The sequence below is a fragment of the Lepidochelys olivacea genome (genome assembly GCF_965140295.1).
Source record: "Lepidochelys olivacea isolate rLepOli2 genome assembly, chromosome: 15".
Taxonomy (NCBI): domain Eukaryota; kingdom Metazoa; phylum Chordata; order Testudines; family Cheloniidae; genus Lepidochelys; species Lepidochelys olivacea.
This window is the reverse complement of record NC_140425.1, coordinates 21,589,965-21,606,049: the sequence shown is the minus strand read 5'-3', so window position 1 is coordinate 21,606,049 and position 16,085 is coordinate 21,589,965. Positions and strand designations below refer to the sequence as shown.

The window sequence follows — 16,085 nt, the reverse complement described above, 5'->3', positions numbered from 1 at the left end:
CCTTACCCCTGTTGTCCTGTGACTGTGAGGATGGAACTGATAACTTTTCTTATGTGGGTTAATTGTTGGTCCTTTTCGGTGGGGGTGGGGAGGGGCGGTAGTGGGGCAGAGAATACCCTTTAAGAAAAGTCTCCACCGTACAGCACACGTTCTTTCTGCCTAAGCTACAAAAATCCTAGTAATATCTTATGCTTATTTGTGTGGCACCTGCCAGCTACATTTATTTAACGTTTACTGTAAAAGTCTGTCTGTCTTAATGCATCCATCCATGTATGAGCATGAGTGCTGCTGGGAATGCTCAGAAATGCAAAGTGTTACCTTACAAAACATATAAAATTAAATGTTTCTGCTAAGGTTTTTTCTCTCCAGTAATGTAATTTTGGTTAATTTCAGACTTGGCATGAATCCTTTCCAGAAGAATCCAAAGCATGCTTCTGTGCTTGCAGAAAGGTGGGTCGTCACTGTCTCTTAAAGGGTTTAAAAATGGCTTAAAAACTGGGATTTTGTTTTTAAAATATTCATTTCTAAATTATTTTATTGCTTTTATTCCTAGTGGAATCAACTATGATAAGCCACTTCCCCCAATTCAGGTTGCATCCCTCCGAGCAGAGCGTATTGCAAAAGAGAAAAAGGTACATCTTTACATCTCAATCATATAAACTGACTGCAGTAAAAGCAATCAAGTGAGATGCCCTTCCATCCTATGCCTGAACTTACCAACATTGTGTTCTGAGTTTGCTATGAGTGGGTAGTTGTAATTTGTGGGCATTAAACCCGTATTACTTCCTTTTACTTTTGAGCTCAGTCTTTTCCTGTTCGATATCCTACTGCAGCAGTAGTCCACTAATTTCTGTCTTCTAAATAATAACAAAATAAAATTGCTCTAGAAAATGAATTATGGGAATGTGACATGAGCTGACTTCTAAGGGAAGTTGGCCACGATAGTGGCCTGCACATGCAGTGTTCCAGTCTTCTCTTTAGTTGAGTTTGAACATCAAATTCCTGAAGCAGGAAGTTTCCTATTGGCCTGACTTAATGTAATAGTATTCACAAGCACCTAGGACTCTCTTTTCTTGAGACACACTCAAAAAGTAACCTACTTCCTCATTTTATTGTTGTTCATTCTGTAGCCCCCATTCATATTTTATCCAGTAAGAGCTGCCCTGCTTCATCAGCTAATGTAAGGGCATGCTATATAGAGCACACCTGGAGATCGGTTACTAAGCATGTTGATGGCTAACTCCTGACTGAGTATGGAAGGTTTGTTTTATGTGCTGTTTTGAAGAATTTACTAAACGTATTTCTTTTACGCTTCCCAGGCTTTGGCTGAACAGCAGAGGGCACAGCAGCAGACAGGCCCACAGCCTCAGCAGCAACAGCAAGCTGGCCAGCAGCAAACTCAGCAATCAGCTGTGCAGCAAGCGCAAGCTCAGACTCAAGCCCAGGTAGTTCAGCAGCCACAGGCAGTGGTACAGACTGCAGTAACTACTGTGGCCAACACGGCAGTATTGGTAAGAAAGGGAAGGCTTGCCGCTTCTGAAGCAGCGACTTCAGTTCTTGTGTGTGCACCATCTATGCATACGTTCTTCATATTGAAAGTGAGAATTCTGACTTGATATAGAGCAGGTTAAGTCACAGTACCCTGTTCATTTCCTGGATAGGTTGCATATCTTGGTTTTCATCCACTCACTTATTAGGATTCCTTGGAGAATTCATGCTAGAATTGAGATAGTAGGCTGTGGTAGTCTCTGATGTGAAACTGCCATCAACAAGGACATCAGCCAGTAAAACTACCTCTTTGTCTGATAAATCTGAGCAGATACGGGCAAGGTACATGAAAAAAATTCATCCAGGTAATTTGGGGAGTACAACTTCTCTGTAGTGTTTTTTGTTTGTTTTTTTTTAAATCCCTCTACCTGTGGAGATCTTTTATCTGGAGGAATATGGCACAGTGCAGTTCAAGAGATGCATTTTCTTTGTGGAACTCTTGTTCCTTTGCTCAGACAGTAATGTGAAACTTCTTAGAATGACTTGGGGTCTTTCTCCTCAAGATCACCAGTTCAAGTGTCAGAGTCCCTGAAGAATCACATGATGAAATGCCAGGCTTTTTGGTGCTGCCTCTTTCTTCAGCCCATCTGTCTGCTGGGTCAAAAGGAAGATGAGAGAAGAAACTCATTTATGACAGTTATAACCGACTGTATGGGACAAGTCTTCATTACAGACCAGTTGATACATGTTAACCGAAAGAGACTGTAGGCCAGATTTGTTCCCATTGATGTAAGAAGTTGACACCAAGGAGTAATTTTGCCAAGAGATTCTGTTAAGCAGCTCAAAACCGAAAGGTTGTGTGAAACAACATACGCTCTGGGGTGGGAGGTAGCCGCTGGGGAGGGGAGAGAAGAACTGTTATAGCACACCATGACCCTGATCCTACAGCTGGATCCACGAATACAGGCCCATGACATGCCTCCTTAGCTTCAGTGGGGCTCCGAACAAGCTCTAGAGCCTGTGCCAGTGGAACTGATAATAGGAGTCGGACTGATGTTTCGAAGGCTACAGATCTTGTATGTTATAGTTTAAGCTCCAGAACTGACCTGCCGCTGGCAGGGGTTCACCCTGCAGTGTCTCAGCCGTTGAGAGCAGTCTCTGCCCCCCCCCCGGTCCTGTCATAGCTGCGGGAACTACGGGTGTGGGGATTGCTGCAGCACCCTCAGGCTTTATGCGGGGCTCTGCTCCCAGCCCTGCACGCTGAGCCCCAGTCCCATGCCTCCACTTTTGGCCCTGTGCATGGCCGCTGACCCTGTGCCTGAGGGTCCCAGCTGCTGGCCCTGCCTCCAGCTGTGGCTCCAGCCTCAGCCCTCTTACCCCTGTCCGGGTCTTCCCGCCCGCCCGCCTCCCCGGGAGACACGACCGTGCTCCCAGCCCCAGGTCAGGGTGTGTGGGGGGGTGGACAGGTATAAGGGCCCCCCCACTATTAAAAATGCTCCAGTGCCACTGGTTGCTTGCGGCAGCAGCAGAGGGATCCTGGAGCTGCTCAGCGGCCATGGATGGGGGTCCCCCCACAGCTCCCAGCTGCTGCTGCCGGCAGCAGAGGGACCTTGGAGTTGCTCAGCAGGTGGTGGGGGCCCCCACACACAGTTCCCAGCCGGAAGCGGCAGAGGAACCTCGGAGCTGCTCAGCAGCCCAGGGCAGGGCCCCCTCCCACAGTTCCCCAGCCTCCGCCGCTGGCAGGGCCCCGCCTCCCCCCACAGCTCCCTTGCAGCTCCCAGCCACTGCCAGGGGGGCAGGGTGCTGGACCCTCCTCCTTCTCCATTTTGTCAGGGATGTTTTTAGTAAAAGTCAGGGACAGTTCACAGCTTCCGTGATTTTTTGTTTATTGCCCGTAACCTGTCCATGACTTTTACTAAAAATATCCATGACAAAGTCATAGCCTTCGTTATAGTAGGTGCTGATTTAATTTCTTTAGAGAAGAATCAAAGTACCACAGCTCTGGGAGAGAGATGAATATATGCATATATAGCTGCACATGTGCTACATGGTGAAATGGCACATAAGTATCTATGCACTTTTATTATAAGATCTTTTTTTATATATAAATGTTGGTAGTTATCTCATTCTCACAATAGGGCAGCTATATATGTTAAACAGAAAAGTAGTTTTAAAGACCTGCACTAAGTTGTTTTCCAATTTGTCTCTGAAATATTATTCAAATTGTCTTCTAAACAGGCTGGCACAATCAAAACAGCAGTCACTGGGACAAGTATACAGACTGGTAAGATGTTTTTAGTGAAGCACTGGGGATGGGTGAAGAAATACAGAAATACTCCTTTGTCTTTTTTTTTGTAGTAGTCTCATGGTTTTTTTGGGTTTACTTTCAGCTACTGTGAGTGGGAATGTTATAGTGAATACAGTTGCTGGAGTCCCTGCTGCTACCTTTCAGCCTATTAATAAACGTCTGGCTTCACCAGTTATACCTGGGACACTGACAGTGAGTAAATTTCAGTAGTTGTACTGTAATTTAATTATTTTTACTTGCAGATTGTAGCAGCACAATAAATTTCTAGCATTTAATTTTTTGTTAGTTTTATGTATATAACTCTGCCCATAGCTAACTTCATTTAGTCTGGTATATTCTCACCAGTCTGTATATTTTCCAAAGAAGAGAGTGATGCAGCTAATGGAAATGTGTTGCATAACAAATACGGTTATAAATGAGACATGGGAAAAGACTTCTTAGATCATTCAGCCTTTACCACTGCCAGTCCATCTCTGATCAGTGATCCTTTTTTTGAAATACACACAAACAAATCAATGTTGATAAAAGCAAAGTAATTGGAAAAGGTTCAGAAAAGGGCAACAAAAATGATTGGGGTATGGAACCGCTTCTGTATGAGGAGAGATTAATAAAACGGGGACTTTTCAGCTTGGAAAAGAGACGACTAAGGGGGGATATGATTGAGGTCTATAAAATCATGACTGGTAGGAAGTGTTATTTACTCCTTCTCATAACACAAGAACTAGGCGTCACCAGATGAAATTAATAGGCAGCAGGTTTAAAATAAACAAAAGGAAGTATTTCTTCACACAACGCATAGTCAACCTGTGGAACTCTTTGCCAGAGGATGTTGTGAAGGCCAAAACTATGACAGCGTTCAAAAAAAGAACTAGATAAATTCATGGAGGATAAGTCCATCACTGGCTATTAGCCAGGATGGGCAGGGATGTTGTCCCTAGCCTCTGTTTGCCAGAAGCTGGGAATGGGCGACCGGGAATGGATCACTTGGTGATTATCTGTTCTGTTCGTTTCCTCTGGGGCACCTCGCATTGGCCACTGTCAGAAGACAAGATATGGGGCAAGATGGACCTTTGGTCTAACCCAGTATGGCCATTCTTATAGACAAGACATCTAAAACTGATGAGTGCAAATGGGGGAAAATTCACACTTCAATAGTATAGTTAAAGGCTTTCAGGTCAGAATACTGAGAATGAGGTGACTGGCCATTTATTAGATAGACTGGAAAGGTATGTACATATTTGCCTTTATTTATGACATTTGTATCTTAAAATATGTCCTCTGTTTCCAGAAGGTTCTATGGTTTTAAATGTAAGTTGAAGGTAGTGAGGAATAATGTTTTTTTTCTTCCTTAGACTTCAGGAGGTACTTCTTCTGCTCAGGTGGTACATACTCAGCAGCGAACAGCAGCAGCACCTGCTGCATCAACAGAATTGGTGACCATAGCATCTACCCAGGGTGTTCGAGCAGTGACATCCGTGACTGCGTCAGCCGTGGTAACTACCAACCTAACGCCAGTACAGACCCAGGCGAGATCCTTAGTGACTCAGGTTACGCAAGGTAATAATTGTGTGGTGATTCTTTCCTAGTGTACTTTAAGTGCCTAAACTTCCTGTAACTTACTTGACCACCTCAGCCTCAGAATATTGGCGTCAGAATTTACCAGCAGTACAGCTGTTAAACACTGCTGAAAACTTTTAACCTGCTTATCCTTAGTGCCAGAAATCACAGGGGTTAGTTGTCCTTTCTGTTTTGCTAACAATGATCCTATTGCGTTCCTGCTTATATAGTTCATTTGGGCCTCCCTACCCAGTCTATTTCCTTTCATCTAATCCTGAATCTCTCCTCAGAATCAGTGTCGCGAAAAAGGACAGGGTTAGCAATTGTACTAGAACTGTTTCAGTGAAGATGATTAAATTAATCAAATGTTGGAACTTTCTCTTCAGAGCCTTTTTGCTTTATTTACAGCTGCGCCAACAGTTCAACTCTCTGGCAAAACAGTCATACCTGCTCAATTCCAGCTTCTCAGGCAGCAGCAGCAGCAGCAGGCCGCTCAGGTGCAGGTTCCACAGATTCAGACCCAGGCACAAGCCCAGTCTCCAGCCCAAATAAAACCTGTCGGGAAGTTATCACAGGTGAGGGAAACATTCCGAAGAATGCTGTTCTTTCCTGTTTCTTTAAACACTTACCAGTGATGTCGTCTGCGGTGACCTATGGTCTCATACTAGACAGAAAACAGGGGTTCTCTCTTAAATTCACTGCCGGTGAGACTAAAATTTCATGGAAGCACAGGGCATGCCAACTGGTTCAAGTTTGTTAAGTCCTTCCATGAAGTAAAACAGTAAATAAGCACTAGGTATTTGCTCTCTGGAGAGCCACACTGTAAAGGAGCTACGTTCTTAGTTCCGTTGCTCATTGATTAAAACTGGCAGGCGAACTCCCATAGCTTAAAGTTTCAAAGTCTGCTCCCACTGGAGGTATATCCGCCTTTCCTAAAATCAATAATGAAATTGAAAGCAATAAAAGTGTTTCTACTTTCAGGAGCAGCTGCTCAAGTTGCAGAAACAGAAATTACAACTTCCTCAGCAGCAAGCAACACAGCAGCAGACGCAGCCAGGGGCCCAACAACAGACAACACAAGTACAAGTGCAACAGCAGCAGCAAACTCAACAACTTGCTGCTGTCGCAGCATCACGGCCTGGAGCAGTACTTACAGGCACTACTGTGACAAACCTGCAGGTTGCTCGTCTTGTAAGTTGCTATACACTTAGTTAAAAATGCACTTAAACAGCTAGTTCTACACTGGTTAAAATGAATGAGATGTTGTATCTGAATCTAGCACCTGATTCTCATGTACACTGAGGCCCCTTTACACTGCTCTGGCAGCGTAAAGGGGACGTAAAGTGAATGTAAATGTAGTTTAAGCCCATTTTAAGCTTGCTTTATGTTGTTAGAGCAGTGTAAAGGGGTCTTAGTGTAAATGAGAATCAGGTCCTTAGTTTCTGAACATACAGTTATCATCTTGCAATGACCTAGTTAAATACACCAGATATTCTTTTTCTGTACAATAATCCTGATTCCTTGCTGCTTAGACTCGTGTTCCTGCTTCCCAGCTTCAAGCACAAGGACAGATCCAGGCCCAGACACCTCAGGCAGCACAAGTTACTTTGGCAAAGCCTCCCGTGGTGTCTGTTCCAGCTGCTGTTGTGTCATCTGCAGGAGTTACAACTCTCCCTGTTACGGTTGCTGGGATTAGCGTTGCTATTGGGCAGCCACAGAAAGCAGCAGGTACTTCGTTATGCTTCTTGAAATACAATGTCATTTAAAGTTGTGCTTTAAAAAAATTCTGTGGCACCTCAAATAATGTCTAGTACAAGATGCTGTCTCCATCTCATTTCAAGACTTAACAGGATACAGTTTGAAATTTAGTCTACTTTAAAAATGAGTTAAAACGTTTCAAGTACTAGATTTGTCTGGACAGTTCGTGCTTCTGCAGTCACATCTGGCTATTTTTAAACTGTTTTCTCTCTTTCCTGCTACGCTGTGGAAAAATAATACAAATCAGAAAAACTTATCTATGTGCAGAGGGCCTGATCTAAAACCCATTGAAGTTAATGTAAAGACTCCCCATAACTTCAGCTGGATTTTCTGTCAAGTGTACAAAATTAACCAGGAGGACAGAGAAAAGTAAATGTAACCTTTCAGTTATAGTAATCTTTGGTGTTACTTTTAACAATCGTAGGTAAGGAATTTTCAGACAGAAGTATGATTTCCTTTTTAAATGATAGAATATTAGAAATATGGGGCTGGAAGAGACTTAAAGAAGTCATCAAGTCCATTCCCCTGTACTGAGCCAGGATCGAGTAAATGCTAGACCATTCCTGACAGGTGTTTGTCCAATCTGTTCTTAAAAACCTCCAGTGATCGGGATTCCACAGCCTCCCCTGGAAGCCTATTCTAGAGTTTAACCACCTTTCTAGTTAGAAAGTTTTTCCTAAATCTCCCTTGCTGCAGATTAAGCTATTGCTTCTTGTCCTACCTTCAGTGGACATGGAGAACAATTGAACTCAGTCCTCTCTGTAGCAGCCCTTAACATATATTTGAAGACTGTTATCAGGTCTTCTTGTTCAAGACTAAGCATGCCCAGGTTTTTTAACCTTTCCTCATAGGCCAGGTTTTGTAGTCCGTTTATCATTTTTGCTGCTCTCCTCTGGACACTCCAATTTGTCCACTTGTTTTCCTAAAGGGTGGGGCCCAGAATTGGACAGAGTACTCCAGCTGAGGTCTCACCAATGCCGGTAGAGCAGGGCCCAATTGCCTTTTGCATCTTGCATATGACAGTCGTATTAATACACCCCAGAATGATATTTGCCTTGCGAAACTGCATCACATGTTGACTCAGTCAATTTGGAATCTGCTATACACCCAGATGCTTTTCCACAGTTCTACCACCTGACCAGTTATTTCCCATTTTGTAGTTGTGCATTTGATTTTTGCTTCCTAAGTGAAGTACTTTGCACTTATATTTACTGAAGTTGATAGTATCCCTTTAAGAATAGGTGGTGAACTGGTTTTCTGTATAAAACCATAGTAATCACACAATCTCTGAGAAGAATAGTCTTTAATTAAGAATAGAGTTAAAAGCCATTTGAGTAGCAAGCTGAGATTCAGTTTAACTGATATTTCTGTACCAGATACTCATTTCAGATCAGTGTCTAGTATGACATGTAAAAAATTCTTCTAACAGGGTATTCTAATACTAATGCGGTGAAATTTTGCTTAATCCTGCCTTTAGATACAATGGCATATACTACCACATCTCTTTTAAAATCAGTGATGGTGATGGCACACTCATGCTTCGTAGCTAATTTCACAGAACATGCTTAGAATGTTCACTTTTGTTTGAAGGGCGAGAGAGATTCTGTTGCTTAAAAGGCTGCTGCATGTTTACGGTCTCTTACCGCACTCCCAGCTGGAGAGAAAGGCACTGTTAGGACTCGATCCTGCAAGGACTTTTCCTTAACTTTAAATATGTGAGAAGTCCTGTTGAATTCAATGGGATAACTTATGTGCTTAAAGTTTAGCATAAATCTCTGTACTCCGTGATCGGTGGGATTTAAGCACTCCTTAAACACACTTAGCAGAAGTGCTACAATGAAGACTCCTCTTTTTTCTTTTTTTAATTTGCAGGAGGACAGACAGTGGTGGCACAGCCAGTGCATGTCCAACAGCTGCTAAAACTCAAGCATCACCCAACAGCACAGCAACAGAAAGCCATCCAGCCCCAGGTTGCACAAGGTCAAGCTACTGTACAGCAAAAGGTTACTGTCCAAACCCAACATCAGACTTCACAGCAACAGAAAGTTACCTATAGTGCACAGCCAGCCATTAAAACCCAATTCCTGACAACTCCAATTTCCCAGGCCCAAAAACCCGGTGGAACCCAGCAAGTGCAACCACAGATACAGGTACAGGGACACAACTTCTCCCCTTGAAGTTAATACTGTGTGACTAGAAAGTAGCAAAGACCACAGTCTTACTGCAGTAGAGTCAGGTTAGAGTTTTAGTTGCTGCTGGCTTCAATACTAGTTACATGTTCTTAAAAATTGGCTGTAGTTGTAAAACTCACTGGGTGGGATTGCAACCTTGTAGTCTGCCGCAGGTTCTGTCTTGTACCCGGGAGCAGATCAGAGAATGAAGTACTCGTCCCCCACACCTTCCTTGCTTTTGTGGAGAAGTAAGTTACGTCACCCTTTTCGTCAAGCAGTTTACTCCCCACTGCTCACCCACCAAGCTGTTCTCACCAGTGATAAGAAGAGGTGGAGTAGAGCCCTGGCTCTACTCCCATTTGCCATCACCTTCCTGCCAACCTGTTTGCAAAGGGGAGACAAGGTGGGTGAGGTGATCTCTTTTATTGGACCAACTTGTGTTGGTGAGAGAGACAACCTTTCAAGCTCTTCTAAGAAGTTGGTCCAGTGAAAGATATTACCTCCCCTGCCTTTTCTCTCTAATATTTTGGACCAACATGGCTACATCAACACTGCATACAGTGGGGAGTAGTGGGCAGGTGGCTCCTGCTCTCCTCTGCACAGCTAGCTCACTATCTAACCAGGGCAAGCAAGGAGATTAAAGAGGGGAAGAAGTTTTATTCCCCTGTACAATCAAGTAAGGGCTGTGACAGTCCAACCCTTTGGAATTACTAACCTTGCTGTAAAAAGAACAGGAGTACTTGTGGCACCTTAGAGACTAACAAATTTATTTGAGCATAAGCTTTCGTGAGCTACAGCTCACTTCATCGGATGCTAACCTTGTAGTTTTTCAATGGCTTAGCAACAGTGTCTCACATATACAAGGTGTGGTTGAAAATTTGGCCCCAAAAGATTTCTTCAGTGCAATAGTCCTAAAGCTTTTGATGAAAAAAGAACACCACCAAAGTGCAGAATTCCACACTACCCAGTCCAATGGCACTGGGATGGGCATTCCAAAGGACAGTTCGTTAATAGCATATTTTAAATAACGCTGTGGCTTGATAATAGACAGACCCATCATAAGCTATTTTACCACATGTATAGAGAAAATAAATATCTACAAGATATTCGTCATTTTTCTCTAATCCCCTTTTCTGTTTCATGCTGCTAAAGGTTTCAAAGCTTCCACAGGTGGTCCAGCAACAGACAACTGTTGCCAATATTCAGCAGATGGTTTCAGTTTCCCAACAGGTAAGGGGCACTCAGGCTGAACACAGGAAAACAATCTATTGCAGGTTTTCTTATTTGGAGAAATGTATTTTTCTTTCCCCTGTACAGTATGTAAAATTTGTAAAATACCTAGTATTTTCATTGCCTTTCCTAAAAATTAAAACGGTGTCCCTAGCCTCCATTTGCCAGAAGCTGGGAATGGGTGACAAGGAGTGGATCACTTGATGATTACCTGTTCTGTTCATTCCCTCTGGGGCACTTGGCATTGGTCACTGTCAGAAGACAAGATACTGAGCTACATGGACCTTTGGTCTGACCCAGTATGGTCGTTCTTATGTAAAACTGCAGTCACTGGGCATGTGATCAACTGCTATATATTTCTATTTCTTATTACTCTTGATGAGCCTAAATCAGCTTCTCTTATGTCCTCTGCAGCTAAAGAGAGCTTCTAAAAGTTGTGGCTGTTCATCATGATGTGTAATCGAAGATAATGATGGATAGGAAGAGAATTGAGCTAATGGCAGCCAATTCAGTGATTGTTCTATTTAAAGTATAGGAGAAAATAATAGAATTACAAGCTTGTTTGTTACTTTGTAGTGGCCAAAGTTGTGCCAGGTGCTTCACAGAAAACAAAGAAATATTCAGTGCAACACAAAATGGAATGGGGCAAGCAAGGATGAGGCAGATGAAGAGGAAACTAAAAATTAAGGCCTTGTCTACACTACGAGGGGAGATCGATCTAAGTTATACAACTTCAGCTATGTGAATAACGTAGCTGAAGTCGACGTACTTAGATCTACTTACCACAGGGTCTACACTACGCTATGTCGACAGGAGACGCTCTCCCGTCGACTCCCCTTGTGCTTCTCATTCAGGTGGAGTACAGGAGTCGACTGGAGAGCGATCTACGATCATTTTAGTGGGTCTTCACTAGACCTGCTAAATCGACTGCTGATGTATCGATTGCCCTGCATTGATTCCCCCGGTAAGTGTAGACAAGCCCTAAGTAGCTGATAGTTGACTTTAAACTGTTTGGAATAAAGGCTTTCAGAACATTAGCAATAAACATGTCTTACTCTTTTTCAGTAGACCTAAACATTAAGGGTAGGAGTTTCAGGTGATCAGTGCTGACCTAAAGTCTGCTCCCAATCAATAAAAACATAGCTCTTATAAAGCACTTTCCATCAGTAGATCTCACAGCCCTTTACAAAGGAAGTATGCATCCTTCTCCCCATTTTACAGCTGTGGGAGTTTTACCATTGACTTCAGTGGGAGCACAGTTAGGCCAGGGCTAAACACTTCTGAAAATGCTACCTTCAATGTTTACAATTTATCTGCACCCTTAACGCAACACTTCACAATGGATGGGTTTCCTCTTTGACTGACCGGGCGGGCGCTTGCTGAACCTCTCACGGTGAGACTTGGGCACTCTGCTTAAGCTTCACTTCTCCCTTCCTCATTCTGCCTCTGATGAAGGCAGTGACAGTTGATGTTGCTCCTCCACTTTCATTCCTGTGATCTCAAAATGGATAGACAAGCTGGAGAGCATTGAAAACCCCCCTGCAGTGGCCACAGCTGTGCAAATTAGGTGCTAGGACCAGGCTCCCTCACTCAAGTGGGGATAGAGACTGCCTGCTGTAGCCCCCCTGTCCCCACTGCCTTCTTTAAAGATGGGCAAGGGACCTCCAGTGGCTTTACCTACAATGGCTGATGCTTTTCCCTTGATCTCTTCCAACCCCTCTCCTCTCCTCCCTGCTTTCCTTCACCTGAAGGAAACAACAGTATTGGAATGTTTGACTATCCAATGACCATACCCTCCCCACCTCTCTTGTGGGGGGCGAAGGGAGAATGCTCTCTGACCCACTGCAAGAAGGCTGGGTGATAATTATCTTGGCTTTTAGCTGGAATGCACAGGGCTACAGGTACCCTGTCTCCTTTCCTTACTGCAAATGGAAGAGGTAGTGCGGTGTGTGTGCCCAAAAACTGTCTACTGTGATTGGTTCGCCTGTCTGTCAGTCAGAAGTAAGAACATCCAACCAAGTAAACTGCTGTACTGTGGTGCAGAATACTAATGAAGAACTCTATGTATTTAATACTGAACCACGTTTTCATCTCCTGTCACCTGCATATTTTTAGGTTCAGGCTCAGCCCCAAACTGTGACACTGTCTCAGACGACTGCAGGTCAACAACAAGTCCAAGTGATTCCAGCAACAACTGCTACAGCTCAAGTGGTCCAGCAGAAACTGATACAGCAGCAAGTTGTGACAACAGCATCTCCCCAAATTCAGGCCCCAGGTGTACAGAACCCAGCCCAGGCACCAGCAACGTCCGAAGCCCAAAACCAGCAAGCAAAAGTGCAAATGAGGACGCCTACTGTCAGATTGAAGGCACCCTCCAAACCTAGTTGAACTAATGATTAAATTGAAATAAGCATGGATATACCACGTTTTGTGTTTGCTAAGCCATGGCAATGTGGGCAGGTTCTCTGCAGATCTCCATCCAAATGAAGATAAATCCCTTTCATTTTTTAACAGAAGGATTTTGGCGGTGCACATTTGACATGGAAACTCTCAAAACAAATCAAACAAAAAAAACTTCAGAAAATGCTCATAAAGTTTATACAAGGCGCATTCTGCCCCAGCAGAAAGGTCTTATTTTCTGTGCTTGTTCAAACCATACGATGCAAATGTTATTTACATTTAATTTCTGCCTAGCTTCACAAAAAATGGTGATATCCCTTAAATGTTGGTAAAGTTCATCCATGTAATATATTGTATAACTGCCAATAAGAATATGCAGTCCTCTGCTGTAATGTGTATGAGCGTTTAATATCCATTGCAAAGCCATACCAAGAACTAAGTGTGACTTGTGTAGCAGAGTGCTTTCCACCTGGCTGTGAAAGCTATTCATGTGGTTCTCACCCGAGGTGATCATCTCTCAGAAGAACCAATTATATTTGACGTTCTCCCTGCAGAGTTTAGCCAATAAATGTGAAAATTTGTAAGTATCTGTAATTAAAAAGAAAAGAACCATGTTTCATCCTCCATTTTTGTAAGTCTTTTAAAATGTTTGTTAGTAGTTCTGTGTACAGTTTATTGAAGCACCCAACCTGTGCGCTCACTCTCATACTTCACTTTAAAATAATGGATATTCTAGGCATGTGCTGAATACTGTATTGATAGTAGATGTGTATTAAAGTGTACCCCTTTTTTTTGTAAAAGAATTGTTTAATTGGTATCTCTAAACAAATGGCCCTTAGTTGTTTCTTATGGGACTTCCAAATCGGAAAATCGTGAACAGATGGAGTTTAATACATCAGTTTAATTCTGCTTTTGCAACATGTTTAAATGTTCAGTACTTTCTACTCATCTTTCAGCTTGGGGGAGTGGGGAATAGAAAATGTAAATCTAAGACTAATTCTTCAATTGTGTAAAGAATAAGATCTAACTTTTGTACTATTCTTTTACTAAAGCTAATGATGAATGTATCTTCAGGTGGGTATTTTGGATGCCTCTTCCTCCACATCAGTTTGCCTTATTGTTATCAAACAAACGAGGAAAAAGCTTCATAGAACTGGGCGGGGGGAAATGCTGCAAAAGCCTGTTTGACAGCACTAAGAGAGGATTCAAAAAGCTCTTGGATGAATAGATTTGTTTTACTTTGGCCACAAAACTGCAGGACACAGACATGAAATTCAATGAAAATGGTAATATTCCATTTCTGAAAATTGATTTTTTTAAAAAAATCTGTAATCTTTTCAATATTTTAGGAGGGAAGTCTAATTAAAAAGGAAAAAGCATATGTATATCTTTTGTTCTGATTTCTATAGATATACAGTTATTCGTATCAAACAGTAGCACAAATGGCTTAAATAAGAGAATTCACAAGCAGCTCCTCTGTTTTAAGTAGGAAATATGTCATCAGTTAAGATCCAGAATATAAACGCTGGGGTCAGGCAGCGTTCCTGATTTTTAATTTTTTTTTAATCTCATCACTTCTTTTCTCCTGCATCTTAATATTTTCCTGGACTCCCAAGTTGTAGAATTTTTTTTACTAAGTTCGTACATGAGCAAACTAGTGAACAATTTTTTAGATTCCCCTGATTGCACCTGAGCCAGGGCCATTAGCTAATCCTTATTAGCAGCTCTGCAACACAAACTAATAGAGCTGGCAGTGGAATAGTTAAAATGCAATGACAACAGGATAACAGACAGCATGTACAGTATATTGTTTCTCATCCAAAAGCATTGCCTAGAAGTAGTACACCCCATTTTACTTTCAAGTGTTCAGCTCTTATGTACTTGAAAGGGGGAACACTTCCAACAGTTGGGAAAAAACTGCTGACTACATCAATGTGCTGGTCTAAAGGGTCTAAGAGGCAGCGTCTAAAGAGGCAATTTTGTTTTTATTGTTAAGGTCAGTTAATAAAGATTAAAATCAGATTTTTTTTTCTTTGTCACTCTCCCAAGAAGGTGTTAGAAAGTCAATCTACCTGTAAATACTTTATGAACATAAATATTTGTACTTGATCAGTAGGATTGTAAGGAATAGTGATGTATCCTACCTGAAGGTGTAATAAAGTGTACATTTTTATAACACATCTGTCATTTCAGTACTTTGTAGGGTAAATAATGTTCAATACACTTTCACTGTTTTTTTTTGTTAAAATGCGTAGGGCATTGGCTTTTAAAAGTAACTAACTGACTGCTATCAGAATGCAGCTGTGTTAGTCTGTATCCGCAAAAAGAACAGGAGTACTTGGGGCATCTTAGCATAAGCTTTTGTGGGCTACAACACACTCCATTGGATGCCTAGAATGGAACATATAGTACAGGGCATTGCTGGCACATGGTGGCATATGTCACATTGGTAGATGTGCACATGATATATGCCCCTCTGCCATGTACATTGGTCAAAGCGGACAGTCTCTATGCAAAAGAATAAATGGACACAAATCTGACACCAGGAATCATAACATTCAAAAACCGGTAGGAGAACACTTCAACCTCTCTGGCTACTCAGTAAAAGTTTTAAGGGTGGCAATTTTGCAACAGAAAAGCTTCAAAAACAAACTCCAGCGAGAAACTGCTGAGCTTGAATTAATATGCAAACTAGATACCATTAACTTGGGTTTGAATAGGGACTGGGAGTGGCTGTGTCATTGCACATATTTAATCTATTTCCCCATGTTAAGTATCCTCACACCTTCTTCTCAACTGTCTAAATGGGCCATCTTGACTATCACTATGAAAGTTTTTTTCTCCTGCTGATAATAGCTCATCTTAACTAATTAGCCTCTTTCAGTTTGTATGGCAACTTCCACCTTCTCTCTGTGTGTGTATATATATATATATGCAATCTTCTTACTATATTTTCCATTCTATGCATCCGACGAAGTGAGCTGTAGCCCACGAAAGCTTATGCTCCAATAAATATGTTAGTCTCTAAGGTGCCACAAGTCCTCTTGTTCTTTTTTACTGACTGCTAGTAATTTGCTCTTGGGAGGGAAAAGACATTTTTGTCCAGGGGCTTGCCTGTTTTTTTTTTTTAAATGTTAACTCGGACTGGCAGAATTAATGCATGTAAAAATTAC

At 42.2% G+C, this 16,085-nt stretch overlaps 1 protein-coding gene across 8 annotated transcripts in view; it reads left to right on the top strand.

Annotated features, from left to right (window-relative positions):
* The window catches only part of EP400 (E1A binding protein p400), a 63,468-nt gene extending 48,396 nt beyond the window's left edge, over nt 1–15,072 (top strand). For 7 of the 8 annotated variants that reach the window (XM_084649315.1, XM_084649313.1, XM_084649312.1 and 4 more), the window contains 12 exons: nt 394–450; nt 554–632; nt 1,320–1,511; nt 3,727–3,772; nt 3,879–3,988; nt 5,149–5,353; nt 5,762–5,928; nt 6,335–6,544; nt 6,886–7,081; nt 8,984–9,261; nt 10,435–10,512; nt 12,628–15,072. In XM_084649315.1, coding sequence (XP_084505441.1) covers nt 394–450; nt 554–632; nt 1,320–1,511; nt 3,727–3,772; nt 3,879–3,988; nt 5,149–5,353; nt 5,762–5,928; nt 6,335–6,544; nt 6,886–7,081; nt 8,984–9,261; nt 10,435–10,512; nt 12,628–12,900 — 1,891 coding nt within the window. In that variant the 3' untranslated portion in view covers nt 12,901–15,072. The remainder of the gene's footprint in view (nt 1–393; nt 451–553; nt 633–1,319; nt 1,512–3,726; nt 3,773–3,878; nt 3,989–5,148; nt 5,354–5,761; nt 5,929–6,334; nt 6,545–6,885; nt 7,082–8,983; nt 9,262–10,434; nt 10,513–12,627) is intronic. The other variant, XM_084649314.1, reaches the window with a different exon arrangement.
* The last annotated feature ends 1,013 nt before the right edge of the window (nt 15,073–16,085 follow it).